Below are 25,061 nucleotides of genomic sequence, written 5' to 3' on the forward strand. Positions count from 1 at the left end.
GGATTGTAATCGTTGCAATGAAATGAAATACGATAGCATGAGTATAAAGTTGATGTTCTCCCATGTAAACTATCACTCAATTCAGAATAAAAACTTAAAAAAGAGAAAATGTTGAAATCAATCTAAAAAGAAATGTGCTGTTTAAATGTGATTCATTTGGGAGTAACTTTAAATGCATTTTTAACAACAGACCTGCCTGGTAAAAAGCATCTATTATGAAAGTGCTCTGACCTAACATATCTGTTGATGGATGTGGAGAAACAGCAGGACTGTGACACGGAAAATGAGCGGAAAGAAGCAGAAAAGAGGACTCACCGAAAGTGCAAGTATTAATGGTTATGACATTTAAATGATCTAAGAAGAGAATGGAAAATAGAATAAACACATAATGTAGACCAATAATATAAATGATTATAGATGACAATAATCCCACGGGCAACTCCTCACAACCCTGTCGGACACAGCAGAACTGCCCCCTGGGGTTTTCAAAGTTCTAAGTCTTCATGGAAGCTGACAGCCTTCTTTGTCTCCTGTGAAGCAACTGCTGAGTTCAAAATGCTAATCTCTGGTGAGCAGCCAAAGTGCCTTAACGGCAACACCACCAGGGCTCCTCACAGACAGTAACAGTTACTACTTACAGTGCACTAACCACGTGTCAGGAAAAAGCTGAAGGATTTTACATGTATTATCTCACTTAATTTGGGAACATATGTGTTAAATAACTTGAGATCACGCAGTCGGGGGTGGGGGTGGAGAGGGGAAGAGCTGGTTTGTTTGGCCGCCCCCCTAACCAATCTGCAAAGCAGCACACCTGCAATCTCACAACCATCTACAGCTCAGCTTCTAGTGGAACTACATTAGAATAAGCACATGACTAAAGAAAAGATACTGATGTCAGTAAAAGTTGGTTTAATTATGCTGGTTTGTACTGGAGGTTTTTTAGTTTTGTTTTGGAGGATGTCAGAACAACAAAGTTTTTAAAAATTACCTGTTTCTGCTGCCTCACCCACTGTCTATGTGACCTAAGGGAAGTCATTTAATATCTCCAACGTGAGGTCATACACTGGACAGCACTTACCAGCAACAACCACATTGTGGGTGATAATGCAGACTTTCCAAAATACATCATTTCTCATCCTAAATTACCATTTCATTTACCTAAAGGGTCTAATAATCATCCCTGCCAAGGAAGATAAATGACTAGAGGAACAAACCCATATAGGGTTTCTGAGGAGCGGCTGGTCAGTGTGAAGTGCTGACCAAATGTGCAGTCCAGCACATTAACCCACAGCACCATGACAGGGTTAAGAACTACCCCATAGGGTTTCCCGGGTTGTAAATCTTTATGGATGCATTCTGCCATATCTTTTTCCCTTGAGGTTTGTGGGTTCAGTTAGCAGTCCAAGGCTTAGTCCACTGTGCCAAGAGGACTCCTGGGGAGGGGCCAAGAGAATTCTAAACGTGAAATCAAAGCGTTGGAGGAGTCTCAACTCATAGAGTGATTGTTTAGTAAAAGTAAGAGTACAAAACGTACGGCCCTCCTTCCTGTGATGTTTGCTTATTTACCCCAATTCAATGTTCCACTGCCTTTTTGTCTTTCAAATAAAAACTAAATTTATACATGAATCTATAGACAGTTGTATATACTGTATACTAAGGTGAAACTTCAAGTTTAAGCAATCAGATTGGCAATCAGAAATGCTCTGTTTCACTTTTGCAGTTTTTCTTAACTAAACGCTCCTTAACTGAGGCAGGTTGGAAAATATTTTTTGAAAAATATTCTTAGTAGCTTAAAAGATTTTATTACAACGTACTTTTTGACTGACACAAACAATACAAAATAGTAAAGGATTCCCGTAGACCCTTCACCAGCTTTTCCATAAGCTAACATCTTCTATAACCATAGTAAAATGATCAAAGCCAGTAAGATAGATGAGATCTTAATTTCCCCACAGTAATCACTCTTTCAAAGTATGCAATTTTTAAATATCAGCTTCTTTTCCTCAACCAATACGCAATTTTTAAATGCCTGTGTCTTTTTCTCAATTAATGGCATTTCTATTATCCACTAGGACATTAGGACAAATCCCGAACACGAGCACTATAAAACAAATTTCCCAAGAGATTCTTCACTAATTGCTCCAGGTCTACTAGAGGAAGCTGAAGTAGTAAACTGGCTGCCTCAGTTCCCAGAGTTATTCCTGTATGACACAAAACAAACACCAGGCAGAATATCGTGAAATTGCCAGGAATCCACGCCTGGGTCAGATGGCTCCTATTAAAGTGTACACTAAAGAAAGGACTTGAATTTTTGGCTTCAAAAGACCCACCCAAATGTATAGTACTGTCTTATGAGTAACAAACTGAATATAAGTGTTTTGGCTGCAGTACATGGAAACTTAGACAATGTGGAACTTCCTCAGCTATTCTAAGCAATCTTGCAAGTTAATGAAATGCTACCATCACATGCTTCTTAGGTACAATGGCAAGTCTGTGTGCAGAATCATTTACTCAACTCAAAATTAATAATGTAAGATGGCATTTTATTTAAGACAACGGAAAAGATCATTTTGATTTTTTCAACCTAAAGACTTGTTCTTGATTTCCTCCTCTATCCAGGTATCACTGCTGTTTGTCTGCCAGCAGAATGTTACAACACAGAACTTCATGCACATGTTCTCAATACTGAAGAGGCTCTAGCTATTGGATTAGCCTTTGGATCTACCCACCAAGTAAATACATTAAGCTACTGCTGCCCATGAATTTATTATTCAGTGAGAAGAACCATCTCTCTAGGAAATACGCATATACTAACTTAACATGTTAATTCATAATTTGATCAATCAAAAGTGAACTTTTAAAATGAAAAAAGCATCATGTATAATTGGGAACCATAATTACTCTTTTATTTCTGTCACATCATGACTTATCAACACAATCAAATGTCGAGAAAACGGATTTTTCCTACTAAGCTTATTTTCATAATTAAAACTGAATATACCTAACTGATAATTGGGGTCTTCGTGTGGTGCTGTGAGTTAATGCGCTGGACTGCAAACTGGCTTTGAACTACAAGGTCAGTAGTCTAAGCTCACTAGCTGCTCCTTGGAAACCCTATACAGGGTGTCACTATGGGTCGGAAACGACTCGACCGCACTAAACAACAACAGATAATCAGCCATCTTTTACAGTCTACAGACTACTTTTATTTCTGTCAGCTGGACTGAAACTAATGCTAGTATGTGGAAATAGCGCCCATTTTGTGTGCATTGATTTTTAAACTTATTTTTACCAATAATGGTTAAGATATTTAGATAATGGGATAAAAACAAATTTATAAAGTAATGACAGTTTAAACTACTTGCAAACAAATGACAACCCTAAGTAATTACTTCATACACTGTAGCATAATTGAAAAGATACTTACGGGCTCCTAATTTCTACTACAAACTGTGATTTCGTCTAATAAAATCATCAGCATAATGACATATTGTTCAATAAGTGGAATGATTTTTGTTCTACTTCAAATGTTGCATCTGACCTTATAGTTGGCATTTCTTCTAGAGAATGCTTTGTAACTGTGCAATATCTTGTGGCTATATGCAGAAATGTTTGGACTTTGGGAACATTCTTAACAAAACTCTATATATTCCTAACATAAGTCTACACTGCATTATAAACATGGCAAATATCCAGCGAACAACAAAAAACTGACATCCTTTCAGGAGATTGTATAGCCTTTCATAATTTGTTTAACTTTTGACCTAGCACTTAGCAACAGAAAAATCTATATATTAAACAAGGCAAACCAATTCTTATATGCTTCTATAGACTTCCAAAAAAAAGCTAATTATAAACAAAACAGTTGATGTATACAGTTATTTAACTTTGCTTTTGGCAGAAAATTGAAGAATGCCCAGCTTTCAGCAATTAGAAACCAGTTACAAATACCTGCTACGTAACGGGAAGTACTACAAAGTATACAGATAAATACAAAAAATAGACAAGTTTCCTTTTGCCAAAAAATGAGGAGTTACACATAAGCATGCAAAAAAATGAGTCTCTAGTTCCACTCATTACTATCTCTAGTCCCCATCGTTGGGTCCCTTTAGAAAAAACTCTAGAAGTCAACACTTTTCATCCATGCCAAAGTGCAGCAGAGACAAGTGAGGGTTAGGAGAGGACCTAAGAAATATCCTAAGTGTAAAACAGTGAGCACCACACATTCCTCCCACAGTACTCTGCACTCAGTTAGAGAGAAGTCAACTAGGCAGATGTTCACAGGAAGTCAGAGCCCAGAAGCGGTGGTGGTCAGCTATGGATGGAGCCGCCTATACACATGCAAATTAGCAGTACAAAGATGGGTAGCCAAAGCCAAGATGCTCTTGTTATTGTTAAGTGCCATTGAGTCCATTCTGAATCACAGAGACCCAGGAGAGAATTTCCAAAAAGCAGTTGGAAGGTTTGGACCTTCAACCTTGTGGTTAGCAGTTCAGCGACAAAAATAAGGTATGGGTCTTTATCAGGTGAGAAGAATGATATCATTTATCATGTTTCATTTCTTGTCTCACTGACAAGTAAAATGTGATCTGAATATAAATCTTAAAAGGAAATGATCTACTCTGAGATTCTGGATATGATAACCAACCTTTTTTATTTTCCCCTCTTCTTTATGGAATCTACTAATTTTTCATCAGCCTCATTAGACACCCTAACAAGACACCCTAAGGAGACTCCAAGAAACCCTGGAAGTGTAGTGATGATGAGCCAGGCTGCTAACCTAAAGTCAGTACTTCAAAACTACCAACTGTTTTCTGTTTTGTAGGAGAAATATAAGACTTTCTGCCCCCGTAAAGATTTCCAGTCTCCGAAACCCTATACAGAGACACTATGAGTCAGAACCGACTCCACTGCACAACACTAACAACAATCTTTCCTATAAAATCTTCTTTTGCAAGTATACATACTATACAAAAAAGACAAATATCAGAGATGAGATGGTATAGCGGAAAGATTTGAGGATTCAGGGACTGGCTTCCATTACCTTGAGGCTTCTTCAAGTAGACACTTTAGCTTATTAGATTTCAAGTGTGTGTGAGTGTGTTTCTGACTAGAATGCCATATCTGACTCACCTTTGCATGCGAGGGCAATGGAACAGGGTCATGCTCAGCGTAGGCAGGCACTAAATGGACGCTGACTGCACCTTTCACACATCTGCTTCCCTGTTTGTAAAGGGAAGGGACCTGGACCTTGTTTGAACACTGTAAGGCTTAGTTCTACGATGTTTTAAACATACGTTTGTGCATTGGTAAGTGCCACTGAGTTGATTCTGACTCATAACAACCCTGAACAGGGTTTCTGAGACTGCAAGTCTTTAAGAGAGCAGACAGTCTCCTCTTCTTCCTGCAGAGCAGCTGGTGGGTTCAAACCATCAACCTGCTGGTTCACAGTCCAGTGCTTATCCTCAGTGCCACCAGTGCTCCCAGAAATATAAAGCTTTAGTCATTGCTAAGTGTCATCAAGTAGGGTTTACAAGTCTGAAAAACTTCGCTACTGATGAAAACCTCATCTTTCTCCTGAGATGTGGCTGGTGGGATCGAACCACTGACCTTGTGATTCACAGTCTAGCGATTATCCTACAGAGCCACAGCACCCCCAAATATAAAGTAGTACACAATGAAATGTTAATCAGTCATATAGACAAAGGTTAGCTAAGTAAAGACACATCTCCAAGGTCTGCATTGTTGTGATAGTTAAGATTTTGTATAAACACTTGGCTGAGCCAGGATTCTCAGTGGCTTAGCTGCTAAAATGTAGCTATCACCTCCATGATGAGACCTAACCTGATGCCACCAAGCCCATGATTTGATCTGATGTCATCAGCTTGGATCTAACTATCTAATGTCTTGTAAATCTCTACTTCTATGATATTGAAACACTGGAACAGAAAGTTTGAAAGACCAGCTTGAGAGGACAAAGTAGTATAATGAAATGTGCAATGACCTGGAGTTAGAAAAACAAAAGGGAAGAACAAGAACAGACGAAAAGATTCAAGCCTCGACTTGAAATATTGAAGGATTCCATAACAAAGTAATGAATGATGTAGAAAACATCAAAAGAAGGTGGATGGAATACAGAGTCACTGTACCAAAAAGCAATGGTGGATGTTCACCATTTCAAGAGGCAACATATGATCAAGAAATGTGGACGACAGCAAGCTGGCCGACTGATTGGAAGAGATTCATATGTGTGCCCATTCCAAAGAGAGGTGACCCCACAGAATACGGAAATCATCAGACAAGACCATTAATATCACAAGCAAGTAAAATTTTGTTAAAGATAATTTTTAAATAGCTGCAACAATACATTGGCAGGGAACTGCCAGAGGTTCAAGATGAATTCAGACGAAGACGTGGAATGAAGGATATCATTGCTGGCATAAGACGGATCGTGCCTCAAATCAGAGAATACCAGAAAAATATTTACCTATACTTTATTAACTATGCAAAGATTTTCAATTGTGTGGGTCGTAACAAGCTGTGGACGCTATGGAAAATGACTATTCTGGAACACTTAATTGTGCTCGTGAGGAATGAGTACAGATACAAAGAGGCAGTTGTTCAATCAGAATAAGAGCACAATGAATGGTTGTCAATTAGGAAAGGTGTGTGCCAGCAATGTATTCTTTCACCATAATTATTCAATCTGTACGCTGAGCAAATAATCTGAGAAACTGGATTACATGAAGAAGAATGAGGCATCAGGATTGGAGGAAGACTCATTAGTAACCTGAGATAGGCAGATGATACAACCTTGCTTACTGAAAGTGTGCTTAATGAAGACAATCAAAGAGCACAGCCTTCAGTATGAGTTGCACCTCAATGCAAAGAAAACACAAAGCCTCACCACTGGACCAATAAATAACATCATGATAAATGGAGAAAAGATTGAAGTTATCCAAGACTTAATTTTGCTTGGATCCACTGAAAAAGTCAAGATGTTTTTCAACTAGAATCCTACAAATGTCTTTAAAATTGAAAAGAACTCAGCTGCACATTTTTTCCCTGTTTGGGCCTCCAAACATTCCTATGCTGAGCTCGGGTAAGGCTATTAGGAAGTGTGCTGAATCTCTGTAAATGCTAGTCATTGAGACACTAATCAAGTGAGTCTTGTTTGCTGGACAGCTGTTGGCTTTATTGTTCTTTTGTCACACACAAAAAGGACAGCTGTTATGCTAATGGAATGTGGCCTTTTCAATGGATAGTTCTTACATGCTCTTTGAAACACTGCCTGAGAAATCTGTTTTCACCAGGCACCACAAAGAAAAAAATAAAAACGTAAGATGGCAGGCCAAAAAACGTTACTAAATGAGCAGTACCACTGGGCAGTGTTTCATTCTGTTGTACACAGGGTTGCTGTGAATCAGAAGCAGTTCCACAGTACCTAACCCAACAACAAACCACTGCTTAGTGGGAACACGGTGGCTCTACAGGATAAGTACTAGACTGTGAACCACAGGGCCTACCACCCTGCTCCTTGTGAGAAAGATAAAGCTTTCTGTTCCCACCAAAATCTGCAACCTCAGAAACATGGTCGCTATGAGTTGTGACTGACTGGACAGCACTTAACAACTATGACTCCTTAAAATCAGGGGCTCTGGAACTTACTACTCTTTTTAAAAGTAAATAAACTCTGGAATGCTAAATATTGAGAAATGTAAGAATTACGTTTCGTCTCACATTATGATCTTTTAGTATATAAATTCAAAACAATCTTTGTAACAGTTCAAATAATTATGCTATTCCTCAAAAGACACTTTCAAGAGCACTTTTTGGTTACTAACTCCATGGAGTGACAGAAGCAATAGCTTCATTTCTGCATTAAGCGCCTGCTTAGAAAACTTCGACATTTTGCAGTTTTGCCCATATATCAACTCTTTTCACTTGAACAATAGCTCCCAAACATTTTTTTTTTTTTACCATTATCCACAGTGAGAAATAGTTTACATAGCAACTCAGTACAAAGACGAAAGATGTATACACATGTGTGTGTGCATACTGTTGCACACACAAAACTGAAGCTTACAAAATCATACTGTTCCTTACCAGAAGAGAGGCTCTCTAATATTCCTATTTTATTCTAATATTTCTTTTTTATTTTAGTCTTTAACATGCTGGGGGAAAAACTCCATTGCCACTTAGTCTATTTCAACTCAGAGGAACCCTATGTGAATAAGGATGTCTAAGACTACAAACTTGACAATCTTTCCACATTATAATACGACAAACATTTCTCAAGCTGAAAGAACTGAAGAAAACACTTCAGCCTCAAGCTGCAACACTGAAAATTTCTATGGGCAAAATACTGACCAACACAGGAAGCACATGAAGAAGATGGACGGAATCCACAGCAGCACTATACACAACACAACTGGCCAATGTTCAGACATTTCAGGAGGCAGGAGATGATGAAGAACAAATGACACTGAAAGAAGTTCAAACTACACTGAAGTCATTGGTGAGAAACAAGGTTCTAGGAACAGATAGAATACAAACTGAGATGAATACAAATTGATGCAATGCTGAAAGTACTCACTCATCTACGTTAACAAATCAGAAAGACAGTCACCTAGCCAAGCAACTGGAAGAGAGTCATATTTGTGCCCGTTCTAAGAAAAGTGACCTAACAATGTGGATATCAACTTAAAATATTATCACACAGAAGTAAAATTCTGCAGAAGCTAATTTTAAAATGGGTACAGCAGTACACCAACACAGAAATGCCCAAAGTTCAGTATTCAGAATTCAAAACTCAAGAGTCATACGAGAACGAGGAACAAGGGATATGAATGCTAATATCAGATGGATCTTGGCTGAAAGCAGAAAATGCCAGAAAGATATTTACCTATGCAAAGGGTGACTATGCAAAGGCATCCGACCACGTAGACTATTAACAGATCTTGGGTAACACTGCAAAGAATGGGTATATTCCTTAACACTTCATTGTGCTCATAAAGAACCTGTACAAAGCCCAAGAAGCAGTCAAGTGAACAGAACAAAGGGACACTATGTGGTTTAAAATGAGGACAGGTGCGCACTGAGGACTCATCAACAACCTGTGATACCCAGGTGACACGATTGAACCAATAAATGACATCATGATAACTGGAAAAAAGTTTCAAGTTCTCAAGGATTTGATTTCACTTGAATTCACAGTCAACACCCACGAAGGAAGCTTGGGGAAATCTGCTACACAACACCTCTATAAAGGTTTTTTTTTTGCTGTTTACCAAGATGTTTCTTTGAAAACTAAAGTGTGCCTGACCCAAGCCATGGTATTTTCAACTGCCTCGTATATATGTGAAAGCTGGATAACAAATAAGGAAGACTGAGGAAAAATTGAGGCCTTTGAACTATGGCGGTGACAAAACATTTAAAGGACCATGAAGAGTCCGAAGAATAAATAAATGTCTCGAAAGAAGTAAAGCGAAAATGCTCCTTAGAAGTAAGTATGGCAAGATTTTGGCTCACATAAATTGGATGTCCTATCAGGAAGTACCAGTCCCTGGAGAAAGACATGGTGGTTGGTAAAGGAGAAGATGAATGTAAAACTAGGACGACCCTTACAGACAAGGATTAAAAGAGTGGCTACAATAGGTTCAAACAGCACGATTGTGTGGATGGTGCAGAACTCGACAATGTTTCCTTCTGCTGTACATATAAGAGGGTTGCTAAGAGTCAGAGCTCTGGTAGCGCAGTGGTTACGAATCAGGCTGCGAACCTTAAGGTCAGCAGTTTGAAACTACCAGCCGCTCCGCGGGAGAAAGATGAGGCTTTCTACTCCCGTAAAGATTTACACCCTTGGAAACCCTGTACAGGGTCGCTATGGGTCGGAACCGACTCGACGGCACTTCACAACAACAACAACAAGAGTCAGAACTGACTTGGCAGCACCCAACAACAACAACAACAACAACAACAACCTTTATGGAAGTGAAATCAACCACATCATTCTCCCCCTGAGTGGTTGGTGGGTTCGAACCAGTAACCTTGCAGTTAGCAGCTGAGCACCTTAAACACTGTGCCCCAAGGGCTCCCTGATGTTGCCAAAGGCCCACAGAAATCACACTATGGTGCACAGGTTTGCAAATCACTCTGTTTAATGATGAAAACCACTCGGAAGTCACTACATGTTCGGAAGAACCGGTGTACTATTTTATTTGCTTTTAAACAGATGAGTAACCTTTCAGGCTGACTCTCAACTCTCCAGACTCCGCTCCTTGTCCCTGGGGACTCCTGGGCCTGGCTGTGGTTTGCAGTAGAAATGGCTGCAGAGTACCAAGTCCTGCTGCTCCCCCCTCTCCCCACACTGCCCCCTACAGTATGGGTGTGTACACAGGGCCTGGGCCTTCTTAGCCTGCAGACAGCCAGAGCTGTCTTCTCTCTTTACCCTCACTACTGCACCTAACTTTCCCACAGAAAACAAGAACAAAGTGAAAGGCAATCCAACAGGCTGGAGAAAGAGTGGCAACACAGGAGAAAAGGGCAGGAAAGTTTTTCTGGATACTCTCATTCCCAAATACCACAGGCACCTGAACAAGTTTAAAAGGCTGAATTTGCAAGCTTCCTATGCAAAATACTCAACTATAAATAATTCTGAGTTTTAAAATTGCTGGTAAATACTTTATCATACTATGCAATACTGTAGGAGTCCTGGTGTGGCGCTGTGGGCTAATGCGCCAGACTGAAAAGTCGTTTGAACTAAAAGGTTGGTGGTTCAAGCTCACCAGCTGATCCTTGGAAACCCTATACGTCGGAACCAACTCGATGGCACATCACAACAACACAACAACAATGCAATACTGTAACTATATGTATTTGTGATAAGTTTAAAGAAATATTACATGATTGAAAAACTTACTTTTAAGGATTCCCATAAAGGAAACTGGACCAAAGAGAAGGGAATCTGGAGAAGAAAAAAAAAAAAAAAATTAGTTGGAAATAATCAGTTTGTCTGGCATTACTAAATGAATCAATAATGTTACTTAGAAAAAGTAATTAACTTTAACTTTATGCATTTAATAAAGCTGATATTAAATTTGTTGGTATTGTGTACACAGTGTTTTAAAAAGTAGCTAAACTGTAACTGCTTGTACAGTCCTACTAACTTTTTAATCCAAGGGACATAAAATGATGCTGTAAAGCCCATTAAAATTGGGGAAAATTAGAATGATACAAAGAGGGTCTGGCTACAGAAATGTCAAAATATATATTTCTTATCACTGCTGCTTAGGTGGGTTACACACTGGGTTGTTAACCAACCTCAAGGTCAGCTGTTCAAATGCATAGGCAACTCTGTGGGAGAAAGAGTGCATTTTCTGCTCCCATAAAACTCTGTAGTCTTGGAAACCCTACACAGGGCCATTGTGAGTTGGAATCGGCTCGGTGGCCACAGGTTTGGTTTTCTGGTGATCATCTGCAAAAGAGTCCCTAAGTAGTGCAAATAGTTAACTGTTCAACGACTAGACAAAAGATCAGGGGTCCAACCCACTTAGCTTCTGCTTCTGGAATGTCACAGCCTTGAAAACCTACAGGGCACTTCTACTCTGCATACACGGAGTTGCCATGAGTCAGAAAGCAACTCAATGGCCCCTAATAACAACTGCAAGCAATAAAGTCTAAAGACTGCACAAGTTTTTGATTGAGGACTAGAGTTGTCTCCTAATCCCAGTTAGCGCTGGGACTTAAAAGAGAAAAAGGGAAGAGAGAAAAGATGTTGAGAGTAGAAGGGGGAAGTAATAGGGGGCAGTTGGGGAGGAAGGAGAAGAAGGAAGGCAGAGGAGAAGAGAGAAAAGGAGTGGAGAGTATGGGAAGGAAGAAAGAAGTGAAAGGAAGAGAGAAAGAGTGAGAGAGAAAATGAGAGAAGGGCAGGATGAGGCAAAAGAGAGAGACAGAGAAAAAGGTAGAGGAAGACACAGAAGGGGAGGAGTCAGTAGGGGGGCCAGAGGAGAGGAGAAGGAGGGAGAAGAGGACCAATACTGAACCAGTACCGGAGGAGTAGGACTATAGATCATAGACTACAAGTCTGATTTAGCACCAGCGGCCGTCAGGGAGCAGAGTGATCTGTAGCAAGGAAGCATGAGGATTTATACAATTAATCAGTTACTGCTCAACTCAAGTCACGTCAACCCTATGTGCTCCATAAAATAAACAGACTTTTCTTCCAAAATGCTAAACACTGTGCTAATAAGGACAGTTTTCGCTCACTGAAAGAGCCCCAGTGGGGGGTGCAGTGATGAAAGAAAGGTTAGAGTCTGTTAGAACCCATCAGCCACCCCTGGGGAGAAAGATGTGATTTGTTTTTGTAAAGACTTGCCACTTTGGAAAACCAAAAGGGGCAGATCTACTCTTCCCTACAGGTTTGAGTCTGAGTCAGAATCCACTGAGAGGTAGTGTCTCACAGAATCTCACAACAATTCTATGTAAGTACTACGGTATTACCATGCCCATGCGCCGGGTAATTAGACTGCAAGTCAGAGACGCTGAAGAACGTGAATAACGGCACACAGTTAAGTACCAAGTCCAGACACCCTGACTCGAGACTTTCTGACAACTACCGTACTCAAAAACATTCAGATGCATTTATCTGAGTATAAAGTCACCCACAGTATCATCAACATGCTTTTTAATGAAAGTTTCTAATATTCTAAAATAAAGCCTTTCCCCATATTCCCTGAATATCAGTGAATTCAAATCTTGGAGCCTCTATAGTCTAGAAGGGAGGTACCATAAAAAGGAAGGTGCCTAATGCACAGGATTTTTATTTTGATAAGTTCATTTGCAAGTCAAAAGTAACTGTGAATTTTGAGCATTATCAAATGTCATGGATATGTCTATCTGTAATTTTGAAGGGATTAATGGACATTTAATAAGGAACTCTAGTAACGTAGTAGTTGCGAGTTATGAGTTGGGCTGCTAACCTCAAGGTCAGCAGTTCAAAACTACCAGATGTTCTGTGGGACAAAGATGAAGCTTTCTGCTCCCTTAAGGATTTAGCGCCTCAGAAACCCTATCTATACAGGGTCACAATGAGTCAACACTGACTCCACAGCACATAACTACCACCAATGGGTATTTAACTTCATATGAATTTACAACAAGAGGTTATTTCTGAAATATATGCATCGAACCAGAAATTAAAAGTCTAGCATCACCTGTCTTATTCTGCTGGTATAAATGCTGACACAGTGGCCATGCAAAGAAAATCTACCTTCCACTGTGCGTGGTGGGAAAGCATATCTATGCCAATTATCCTCCTGGACAGGATTAACAAACTACAATCTCAAATTTGTCATCTTCATAAATTAGCAGCACCTCATCCTATATATGGTAAGTTCCACAATACACATCAAATTTAGCTTAGTGTCTTGTCACTAAAATGTCAAAGCAGCTAACACTGTCCACTCTGAAAGTCAAGTTCCGCTCTCCAATTAAAGTGTCAAAATCCAACAATCTCACTGGACAGTAGTTTTCTAAAAACTATTATAAAGTTGTTGAAATTTATAACATGTAGTACATACAATACAGTCACAATGACTACCAGGTACTGGGAGTATGGATGATTTAAGTTTAAATTTGTACTTTTCCCTTTCAAATGTAAATCTATCACATTTTCACAAGGATGTAAATATCTCACATTTATGACATGAAAAAAGTTTTAGAATTGTAAAAGTTGTTAGTTCTCAATATTGCTTATTTAATAGCAATATTTGCAATAAATAACCCATAAAACTGAACTACATATTATTTATACACTTAACACCACTTGAATTTTAAATCCATAGATGAACATTTTATATATTTTCCTCTAATAAAAATTAAATTGGTCCTTCAATTTAAAGCAGTAATTTAAAAATTACGCATTGAAATGGCCAAACCACTCACTTGGGTTCTGATTTTAAAGGGAGCTGACAGGAAGACCCAACTTTACTCCCTAAAAAAAGATTAACTGACAATCTAAGATAATTAAATGTGCTATATATAAAAACTCAAATCATCAAATTTATATCTGGTTTCTGATAGTCACATAGCCTCACAAGATAGAACGCCTGCTGTGTGAAAAAATTTTCTTCCAGTCAAAATTGTATCGCATGCTTGTTGTCATTTACAATATGAAGAAACAATGAAAATGTGTTCTCCACATGTGAAAGCTGTCCTGCCAGCAAACAAGGCTCCAAAGCTAAAACAAATACCTTTCCCGACTTCCAAAGAGCATCCGCCTGTCAGAAGGCGAGCTCTTTGCCCATGTCTGGTTTGGAGTTACTTAACAGTGATGTTTCTTCAAAATGTGGAATGTTATACCCCAGACAGATGTAAGCTGTTATTCTAAAATGTTTTATAGATGAAGAAAATGAATAGCTGCACTCTGAGGCCTTCTACTCTAAAACTCAACACACCCGTTACAAAATGGCTCACTGTTGTGACCTGCTTAATGCCCCTATTGAAGATGTTTTGTTTGAATAAGGTTGTTAAGACCCAGGGTACTAATAAGTGAACAGCCGTAAACCCAGCTACCATTAAAGAGGCAGATGGATGAGGGGGTGGGGGAGGGGAAAGCTGCTAAAACTCCACATGAATTCCACTTAGTAATAAACATAGCAATAATTCTAAACAAGAGGGAATGTGAGGATTTCATGCGAAATAGACATCTGGGTGTGGTCAACAGAAAGGAAGTTTCACCAGTACTAATGATGTAAAAAGGAGTTCTGGTAGCATAGTGATTACGAATTGTAGTGGAACTGCTAACCTCAAGGTTGGCAATTTGCAACTACCAGTGGTTCAGCAGGAGAAAGATGAGCTGTTCTGCTCCTGTAAAGATTTACAGCCTCGGAAACCCTGTACAGGGTCATCAGGGTCACTATGTGTCGAACCGACTCCATGTCCTTACCAACAACAACCAACAACATAGACATATATATACATGTGTGTTTATATATATATATATATATCTCAATGGTTTGATAAGGCTCTAATTAGAAACATTTGGAAGAACAGGATGGAAAGAGTAGGACTGGAACATTCCCGTTCTCATGGAATCCTACAAGTGATCTACAAAATCTCTTTTTAATTCCCTGACAATGTCCACATTTCTGTGCATCACTTAGAGTTAGACACATAACCAAATCATTCTCTTTAATAATCTGTGCTTTTGCTCATCCAATTCTATTGGTAACCAACCAAGGACAAAAGAAGTTCAAGATTTAAACCCTCTTGCCTAAAAGTGATCTCTATTTTTAGAGAGAGAAAGAATCATTTAAAGCAGATGTACTATAATTCTATCTGTAAACGCACTGTGATTTTAAAAAAATTAATAACTATAACCTATTGTAGGCACTGTATGTAAGATAAAAAACTTTTTTTCACATTTTATTGTGATTTTGGTGAAGGTTACAAGCAAAGGAACCCTGGTAGCGCAGTCCATTAAAGGGGTGTGCTGCTAACTGCAAGGTCAACAGAGCTCTGGTAGCGTAGTGGTCACGAATCGGGCTGCGAACCTTAAGGTCAGCGGTTCGAAACTATCAGCCGTTCCGCGAGAGAAAGATGAGGCTTTCTACTCCCGTAAAGATTTACACCCTCGGAAACCCTGTACAGGGTCGCTATGGGTCGGAACCGACTCAACGGCACTTAACAACAACAACACTGCTTCAAGGGCAAAGACACGACTATCTCCTATCAAAAAGATTTAGTTTCAGAAATCCTAAGGTACAGGTCTACTTTAATCTATAGAGTCACTGGTTCATAGTTTACTGCTTATCGTATGGAGCCACCACGCTCCCCACAATATATGTTGTTGTTGTTAAGTGGCGTTGAGTTGTTTCCAACTCAAAGGGTTTCTAAGGAGTTGCTAGTGGGTTTGAACTGCAGACCTTGTGGTTCGTAGTCCAGTGCTGATCCTACAATGCTACACCATTAACTCCACAATCTCTATAATATGTATCATTTCATGATTTGATCTTTTCTCTGAACAATGCCTTTGTCTTATTTCCATGTTGATTAACATAGCTCTATCATTGGAGTCCTGGTGTGGCGCTGTGGGTTAATGCACCACATTGCAAAGCTGTTTGAACTGCAAGGTCGGCAGTTCAAGCTCACCAGCTGCTCCTCGGAAACCCTATACAGCGTCTCTATGGGTCAGAATCGACTGGATGGCACTTAACAACAACAACATCATTATTTCGGACCACTGCAAATTATACTCTAGTATTTGATTGTGCCCCACTGATTATTTCCAATTTTTTCCTCAAAAACACTTTTCTTTGAAATCAATCAAAATGTATCCGGAAAATTCTGGTATATCATGTACTTTGCAAACATATCATTATTGAACTTACCCAACTATATGCCATGGTAGGCTAACACCCATCAATAACTTTTGCTTAGTACAATTATCCTTAGTTTAATAAGAACACAAAGAAATCATGTATCTTCAGGAATCAAGCTTCATTTAACAAATCAATATAGAAGAAAATCACAGCGGCTCAAAGTCTTGACTTCACAACAATAAAGACTTCAGAACAGTGATTCTAATACACCATTGAACATGAACTCACTCCTAGCCAACAGCCAATATCTAGGATTTCTGGCACTACAGTAGGGTATATGGTATCAAGTAGGAGATAAGGTATCAAGAATTCCTAGCATAGGTAAGACTGTCTGATTTTTGTTGTTGTTGTTAGGTGCCATCAAGTCGGTACAGATTCACAGTGACACTATGTACAACAGAATGAAACACTGCCCGATCCTGGGCCAACCTCACAATTGTTGCAATGCTTGAGCTCACTGATGCTGCCACTTTGTCAATCCACCTCACTAGGGGTCTTCCTCTTTTTGTCTGACCCTCCACCTTAACAAGCATGATATCCTTCACCAGATACTGGTCCCTCCTGACACTATGTCTGATTTAGTACCATGTGAATATGATTTCACAAGGAGATGTAAGATATAACAGATGACCTACTAGTAAAAAAAAAAAAAAAAATTAATACTTTTTATAAAGGAACTACTTTTCTTAGCTGGGATTCTCAGCAACTAATATTGAGAATAACCAAAAAAGACTGCACTTAGTTCACGAAAGACTACACACACACACATACACACACTCATACACACACAGAGTGATCTCTTCAACTATGCATTTCTTTTCCCTGGCTTCCTTCAATGAACTGTAGATCACCCCATAATTCTTATGAGAATCCCTCAGTAATTAGGATGATTCTTGCTAGTGTAATCAGAAAAGGTTTCTTTTTCAGTATAGAAACAAATCTTCACAAAGTCATTTCCAATATGTTAAGCAGTGTTGATTTAAGTCCTAAGATAACAACGAGAAAATAGCTAGAGGAGGTGCTTGAGACTCAGAAATTTCAAAAGAAGAATTCCTGTCAAGACGTTAGAACCCTGGTGCAGGGTCAGAAAACAGATGTCTTCAGTTGAAATTTGCATGCAACCTGAATCTCTCCACATACAATCAGATTGTTCATTCTCATTTTCTGCAGCTGAGAATCTCATTAGCATACATAGTTCAGTTGTCTTGTTCACCTGCAACTCCTTTCTTTCCTCGTAGCCAGAACATTTTAACATCTGTATTAGAACGCATTAAAGAGTGGGAAGGGAAAACTAGTAACTTAACCCCTCAACAAATTCTACATGTAAAGTAGATGATTTTGCTTATTAGATTACCAAATGTTAACAAAGGGACAAGCTTGCTTGTCCAAATTTCCTCTAATTTCTTAAGTAATTTCCTTTCTGGTAAGGACAGTGTTCTAATTGCTGGTTTCCCAAGTCCAAAATATAAAAATAAATGAACAGACCAGCAAGAGCAATAAATATTCTTACCTAATATTTAAATTATGGAGCTCTGGTAGCGTAGTGGTTACGAATCGGCCTGCAAACCTTAGGGTCAGCGGTTCGAAACTACCAGCCACTCCGCAGGAGAAAGATGAGGCTTTCTACTCCTGTAAAGATTTACACCCTTGGAAACCCTGTACAGGGTCACTATGGGTCAGAACCGACTTGACGGCACTTAACAACAACAATAACAACAATATTTGAATTATTTGTATATATCCACAGACCTACCTACATAAATGCACATCTTATGTAACTGCACCTTAGTTCTCTGACATCTTTGTTCTTAGGCTGTTTGAATAGGTCTTATGCAGAAGATCTGTGTAGGACAATATACATCGTTTGATTTCTTGACAGCTATTTCTATGATTACTGATAGTGGATTAAAGCAAAATGAAGTCTTACACAACTTCAAACTTTTCTCCATGTATCATGATGTTACAATGTTTTGTTTACATTGGGGTGCAATCCATACTGAAGGCTGTGGTCTCTGATCTTCATCAGTAAGTATTTTAAGTCCTTTTCACTTCTAGCAAGCAGCTTTGTATCATCTGCATATGGGAGGTTGCTAAGGGTCTTCCTTCAACCCTGTTGTCATGTTCTTCATATAATCCAGCTTCTCATATTGTTTGCTCTGCATATATATAGACTGAATAAGCAGTATGAAAGAATGCAACCCTGATGCACGCCTTTTCTGATTTTAAACCATTCAGAGTCCACTTGTTTTGTGTGAACAACTTCCCTCTTGGTCTAAGTACAGCTTCCTCATGAGCACAAGTAAGTGGCAAAATAAGAAACTGAACCCCAGTCATTTGGCTCATAGTTCAATGAGTGCTCTTTTCACTCAACTACTGATTTTAAAACATTACAACAGTGTTTTGAAAGAAGAATAAAAAAGTGAAAGTGGTGAGTATCAATTATATACAAAATTGATGAATACAAAAATGAATGTTATTGTATTTTTTTGTCAATTGAAATAACAGGCAAATGTACAATCAATCCTCTTACAGGGAAAGCAGCAGAGTGGACACAATAATGAAATCTACCATATAGGTCTCCCAACATTCCTGCCTAATACCTCCCATCTCCCACCCCTCGACTATTGGTTAAGTCTAAGTAAAAGTGTACATCCATAGCTGGTACAGCAATAGATAAATGAAAACTACAGCTCCAAAAGGGATACCAGGAAGATGGAGATGTGAGAAATACACTCACTTACCTCCAATGCCATTTTCAATCTGTCTGCTGAATAGGGCCATAGACGTGGGGCCTGCAGACAACTAAGTGCAAGGAAGGACACATGCTCTTTGCAGAACACAGGAGACACTGGAGTATGTACTTTTACATTTTTTTTAGGAGCTGGTTAAGAGTATACAGAACAGGCTTTTGGCATTCTGGAAAAAGGACTTTAAATGAAAAGTTCCAGGAAAAAATCTGGTCAATGGATATCCAGGGGACAGGTAGAGGGGCCCCCTAAATGATTAGAGGCAAAGTCCAGAATGAGCTGACAATGAAAATCTAACAAGACATAAGGAAGGCGAGTACCCAGAAAGGCAGCAAACAGGACAAACAGAGTTGCATGAGGAGAAAAGGGCCAATCTGGGTCAGAAAAACTATACAAACACTTAAAGAGACTTAAGTATAGCAGAAAAAAAAACTGCTTGCATCTAAAAAACACAATTTCCCACACAAACGAAACAGCAGATTAACTAAAGCAAAGAATGGGTCATGATTATGATCCAAGTTTGTGGTCTGGAAGATCAAATGGAAAAAATAGCTCAAAGCAACAAAGTGAAAATTATGGCAGAAAAGATAAGAGACTTGGAAGACAGATCTAATGAGATGAACAGCAGTACCGTCAAAAGAAAGATGAACAGATAAAGGTGAGGCAATAATACAACAATTATTTCTTGTATTAGGCAATCTCCTGGACTGAACAATTACTTCAGTACACAGATTAAAAGGGACGACTTTATTCTAGACACAGACTCAAGCATATCCTGGTAAATTCTGAGATATTTTCAGAAAAACATTCTGATAGTTGTTGTTAGGTGCCAAAGAGTCAATTCTGACTCATGGCGATCTTATGCATGACAGAACAACACAGTCCTTGGTCCTGCACCATCCTCACAATGGGGGCTATACCTGAGAGTACTGCTGCTGCCACTGTGCTGATCCATCTCATTGGGTTCTTCCCCTTTTTCGCTCCCCCTCCACTTTATGAAGCATAATGCCCTTCTCCAGGGATTGGTGCATGCTGATAACATGTCAGAAGTATCAAAGATGAAGTCTCACCATCCTGGCTTCCAAGAAGCATTTTGGCTGTACATCATCCAACACACATTATTTGTTCGTTTTTCTGGTAGTCCATGGTACTTTTAATATTCTTCAAAACCATAACTCAAATGCTTCTTTGGTCTTTCTTATCCATCCTCCAACTTTCACATGTATATGAGGCTACTGAAAAGACTATGGCTTGGTTCAGAGACACCTTAGTCCCCAAAGTGACATCTTTGCTCTTGAACACTCTGAAGAGATCTTGTCCAGCAGATTTGCCTAATGTAATACTTTGTTTGATTTCTTGATTGCTGCTGTCATGGGAACTGATTGTGGATCCAAGCAATCTTTGACAACTTCAACCTTTTTTTCATTTATCATGATGTTATTTATTGGTCCAGTTGTGAGGATTTGTATTTTCTTTGCATGCAAGCCATACCGAAGGCTGTGCTCGTTGATCTTCATCAGTAGGTATTTTAAGTCCTCTGCACTTTCAGCAAGCAGGACTGTATCATATGCATATCAAAGGTTGCTAAAAAGTGTTCCTTCAATTCTAATGCCATGTTCTTTTTCATATAATCCAGCTTCTCGGATTGTTTGCTCAGCATACAGACCGATTAAATGGGGTGAAAGAATGCAACCCTAATGCAGACTTCCTGGTTTTAAACCATTCAGTGTTCATTTGTTCTGTTTGAACAACTGCTCTTGGTCTACATACAGGTTTCTGATGAGCACAGTTAAGTGTTCTAGCAATGTTATTCAAAGCTTGTCATGCATGACCCACACAACCAAAAGAAAGTCGTTGTAACATCAATAACGCACAGTGAGCATCTTTCTGGGATTTTCTGTTTTAAGCCCAAATCCATATGACAATAGCAACACCATTCATTCTACATCCTCATCTAAGTGTGGCTTGAACCTCTGGCAGTTTCGTCAAGGTATTGTTGCTGCTGTTTTTAAATTAATGTTAGCAAAATTCTACTTGCATGTGATATTAATGACAATGTCTGATGACTGCCACATACCGTTGGGTTACCTCTCTTTGGAATGGACATCTGTATCAAGTCCACTAAAATAAAAAAGTACAAGTCAGTGACTTTTCCAATCAGTTGGCCAGGCAGCTGTCTTCCAAATTTGTTGGCATAGATGAATGAATGCTCTAGTGCTGCATCAGTTTCCTGACAGATTCCAGTTTGTAGCCCATCAATTCCCAGAGTTTTATTCCTGTGCCAATATCGTCAATGCACCTTGGACTTCTTCATTCAGTATCGCTGATTTTTTGATCATATTGTTGAAATGGTTGAACACTGACCATTTCTTTTTGGTACATTGACTCTGTGTATTTTGTCCATCTTCATTTGATGCTTTCTGCATCTTTCAATAGTTTGCCCAGAGAGTCTTTCAATACTGCAAGTAGAGATCTGAAAGTTTTCTTCAGTCCCTGCAGCTTGAGAAATGCTGAGCATGTTCTTTATAAAAGCAGCGAATATCAGAAAAGCACCACACTTTTCATTTCATCCCTGGAAGCAGTAATGGTTATAACAGGCTACTGAGAGAGCAAAAAGTGCCATCCCCCAAGTCTGTCACGGAGACCTCAAATACTCAGGAAATACACCCTTATATGTCTCACATAAGTCAACACTTGAGAAAGAGCTCTGATTAAAAATAAACAAATTAAAATGGAGACCTTCTACTGGAGCATATAAATGAGGGACTGGTAATGAGGATTAAACCCTGCCTGGGATTGTAGGGGCCTGTTCTCTCCTCATCCTTCTCTCTCCCTTTCCACCGCCCTGTTCTCTCTTTGTCTTTCTCATGGAAAAATTCCACTATCTTTTAATTCTATTTTTCTACAAACTCTTTGAAGCTCCCCCATACATAGCTACTCATACTTTCACCCATTCCTCATTTATCTACAGTTAGGTTCCAAAGACCTACTTTATCTGCAAAAATCAGCATGATACAAAAATGAAGGATAACCACATCAAATCACAACTTTACTTAACTTCCAAATTACATCATGACATGACTACCAAACCACTGAGAATCATGACCCAACTAAGCTGACACATAGCCTTAACCATCAAACCCAGCGCTACACCCACCTCGCAACTTAGCATTGATTACTACTAGATACATGCTGTTAATGCACAGAATAGGAGGTTTTTATTCTTGTTGTAAAAGTGAAATGTGAGACCACTAGACAGCGATAATGAGGAGCACATCTGTAAATATACACACTCAAAGATATATACACAAAGATACACCCACAAAGATGTCTATAGCTCTTGTTGTTGCTGTTAAATGCTGTGGAGTCGTTTCCAACTCACAGTGTCCCTGCATAGGGTTTCTGAGGTGTCGTTGGTAGGTTGGAACCATCAACCTTGTGGTTGTAGTCCAGTGTTAACCCTATAGCACCACACCAGGACTATCTGTATCTGTTGTTGTTAGGGCCCAACAATTCAGTACCGGCTTATAGCGACCTTATGCATAGCAAAACAAAACACTGCCCGGTCCTGGATCAACCTCACTACTGTTGCCACGCTTGAGTCCATCGATGCTGCCACTTGGCCAATCCATCTCGTTGGGGGGTCTTCCTCTTTTTCTCTGACCCTCCACCTTACCAAACATGATAGCCTTCTCCAGCGACTGGTCCCTCCTGACTGGTCCCAAGTATGAGAGATGTAGTTTGGATTCCTCCAAAGAGCACTCTGGCTGCACGGCTTCCTAAACAGATCTATTGGTTCTTTTGGCAGCCCATGGCACTTTCAATATTTTCCTCCAACACCATAACTCAAAGCATCAATTCTTCCACGGTCTTTCCTTTTCATTGTCTAGCTTTTGCATGCATATGAGGTTATTGAAAATACCATGGCTTGGGGTCATGTGCACCTTAGTCCTTGAGCTGACATCTTTGCTCTTCAACACTTTAAAAAGGTCTTGTGCAGCAGATCTGCCTAATTGCAATACTCTGTTTGATTTTTTTGACTGCTGCTTCCTTGAGTGTTGACAGTTGATCCAAGAAGAATGAAGTCCTTGACAATTTTAATCTTTTCTCGATTCATCAGAATGCTGTCTATTGGTCCAGTGGTGAGGATTTTTGTTTTCTTGACATTGAGATATAATCCATACCGAAGACTATGCTCTTTGATCTTCATCAGTAAATGTTTTAAGTCCTTTTCACTTTCAGCAAGCAAGGTTTTATCATCTGCACTTCACAGGTTGTTAATGAGTCTTCCTCCAATCTTGATGCCACATTTTTCGTCATAGAACCCAGCTTCTTGGATGATTTGCTCAGCATACAGTTTGAATAAGTATGGTGAAAGAATACAACCTTGTCACACACCTTTCTTAATTTTAAACCAGTCAGTGTTCCCATGTTCTGTTTGAACAACTGCCTCCTGGTCCAGGTACAGATTCCTCATGAACACAATGAAGTGTTCTGGAATACTCATACTTGGCAATGTTGTCCGTAGCTTGTCATGATCCACACAATCAAAAGCTTTTGCATAGGCAATACAGCACAAATAAACATCTTTCTGATATTCTCTGCTTTCAGCCAAGATCCATCAGACATCAGGAATGATATCCCCCCCTTGTTCCACTGCCTCTTCTGAATCCAGCTTGACCCTCTGGAAGTTCTCTGTCAATGTATGCTTGCAGCGTTTTTGTATTACCTTTAGTAAATCTTTACTAGTAAGGGGTATCAAAGAGACTGTCCAATGATTTCCGCATTCCATTGGGTCACCTCTCTTTGGAATAGGCATAAATATAGATCTCTTCCAATCAGTTGGCCAGATAGTTGTCTTCCAAATTTCTTGGCAGAGATGAGTGAGTGCTTCCTGTGCCGCCTCACTTACTTGAAAGATTTAAATTTTTATTCCATCAATTCCTTCAATGTACCTTGAACTTCCTTCTTCAGTATCATTGGCACTTGATCATATGCTAGCTCTTGAAATGGTTGAAACAGTTGAACATTAACCATTTCTTTTTGGAATGTTATCTAGTCTACTGACTATTAGACTCAGTGCTTCCAATTATTACTGTAAACTTAATTCTAAGAATCTATCCATTAAAAGGAACATCTCAATTTCAGAGTGGATAGAATACGTTTAAAAATTGCTCAAAATGATAAAATATGGTACTTTTACATAGTTCTATTGTTATTGTGAATTGCCACTGAGTCGGTTCCAACCCATAACGACCCTGTATAGGGTCCAAGGAGCAGCGGGTGAGCTTGACCCAACAACCTTGCAGTCCAATGGCTTTCCAGCTTGGCGCATTAGCCCACAGCACCACACCAGGACTTCTGTGGGTGTAGCTAGAGAATGGAAGCAAGTGCACCATTCTCCATTAGTGCACCTCAGTTTAGGGAGAGTTTGGATGGTGTTGGCTGTTCTCGATCATTGATTGGGAGTTATAGGAGCTGCTATTGGCTCCTGGCCAATGGATGGAGCTGTAAAGGGTACAGTTATGGATGTGCTGTATGGACATGGTTTATGTCTCCTGTTGGATGAGAAAGAGGAGAAACCCTCCACAGACAGAAACATACAAGAAAACGAAAATAGATGAACAAATAAACCATCAGTCATGAAGAGAGGAAATAAAGGAGAAAAATAAAAACAAGCAGTAACCTGAAAAAAAGAATTTAATAACTAAAAAAAGACAATAAAATGGTGCTATAGAAGAGAAAATAAAATTAATAATAATAATAATAATAAAAAAGCCAGTTAGAAAAACCAAGAAGAGAGAAGATGAAAACAGAAAGATCAAAAGGGGAAAGAAGAAAAAGGAAAAGGAGAAACAGAATAAAAGGAAGAACAAACGCAGAGATAGAACAGATACAATTCAAAGGAAAAGAAGGAGGAGCAAGAATAAAC

At 39.2% G+C, this 25,061-nt stretch overlaps 1 protein-coding gene across 1 annotated transcript in view; it reads right to left on the reverse strand.

Moving 5' to 3' along the window:
* SLC25A26 (solute carrier family 25 (S-adenosylmethionine carrier), member 26) overlaps positions 1-25,061 on the reverse strand; it is a 232,476-nt gene that overhangs the window by 30,106 nt on the left and 177,309 nt on the right. Inside the window, exon 6 of the mRNA XM_006865649.1 lies at positions 10,922-10,966. Within this exon, the coding sequence (XP_006865711.1) occupies positions 10,922-10,966 (45 nt within the window). The remainder of the gene's footprint in view (positions 1-10,921; positions 10,967-25,061) is intronic.

This window comes from Chrysochloris asiatica, unplaced genomic scaffold (assembly GCF_000296735.1).
Source record: "Chrysochloris asiatica unplaced genomic scaffold, ChrAsi1.0 scaffold00080, whole genome shotgun sequence".
NCBI lineage: Eukaryota > Metazoa > Chordata > Mammalia > Afrosoricida > Chrysochloridae > Chrysochloris > Chrysochloris asiatica.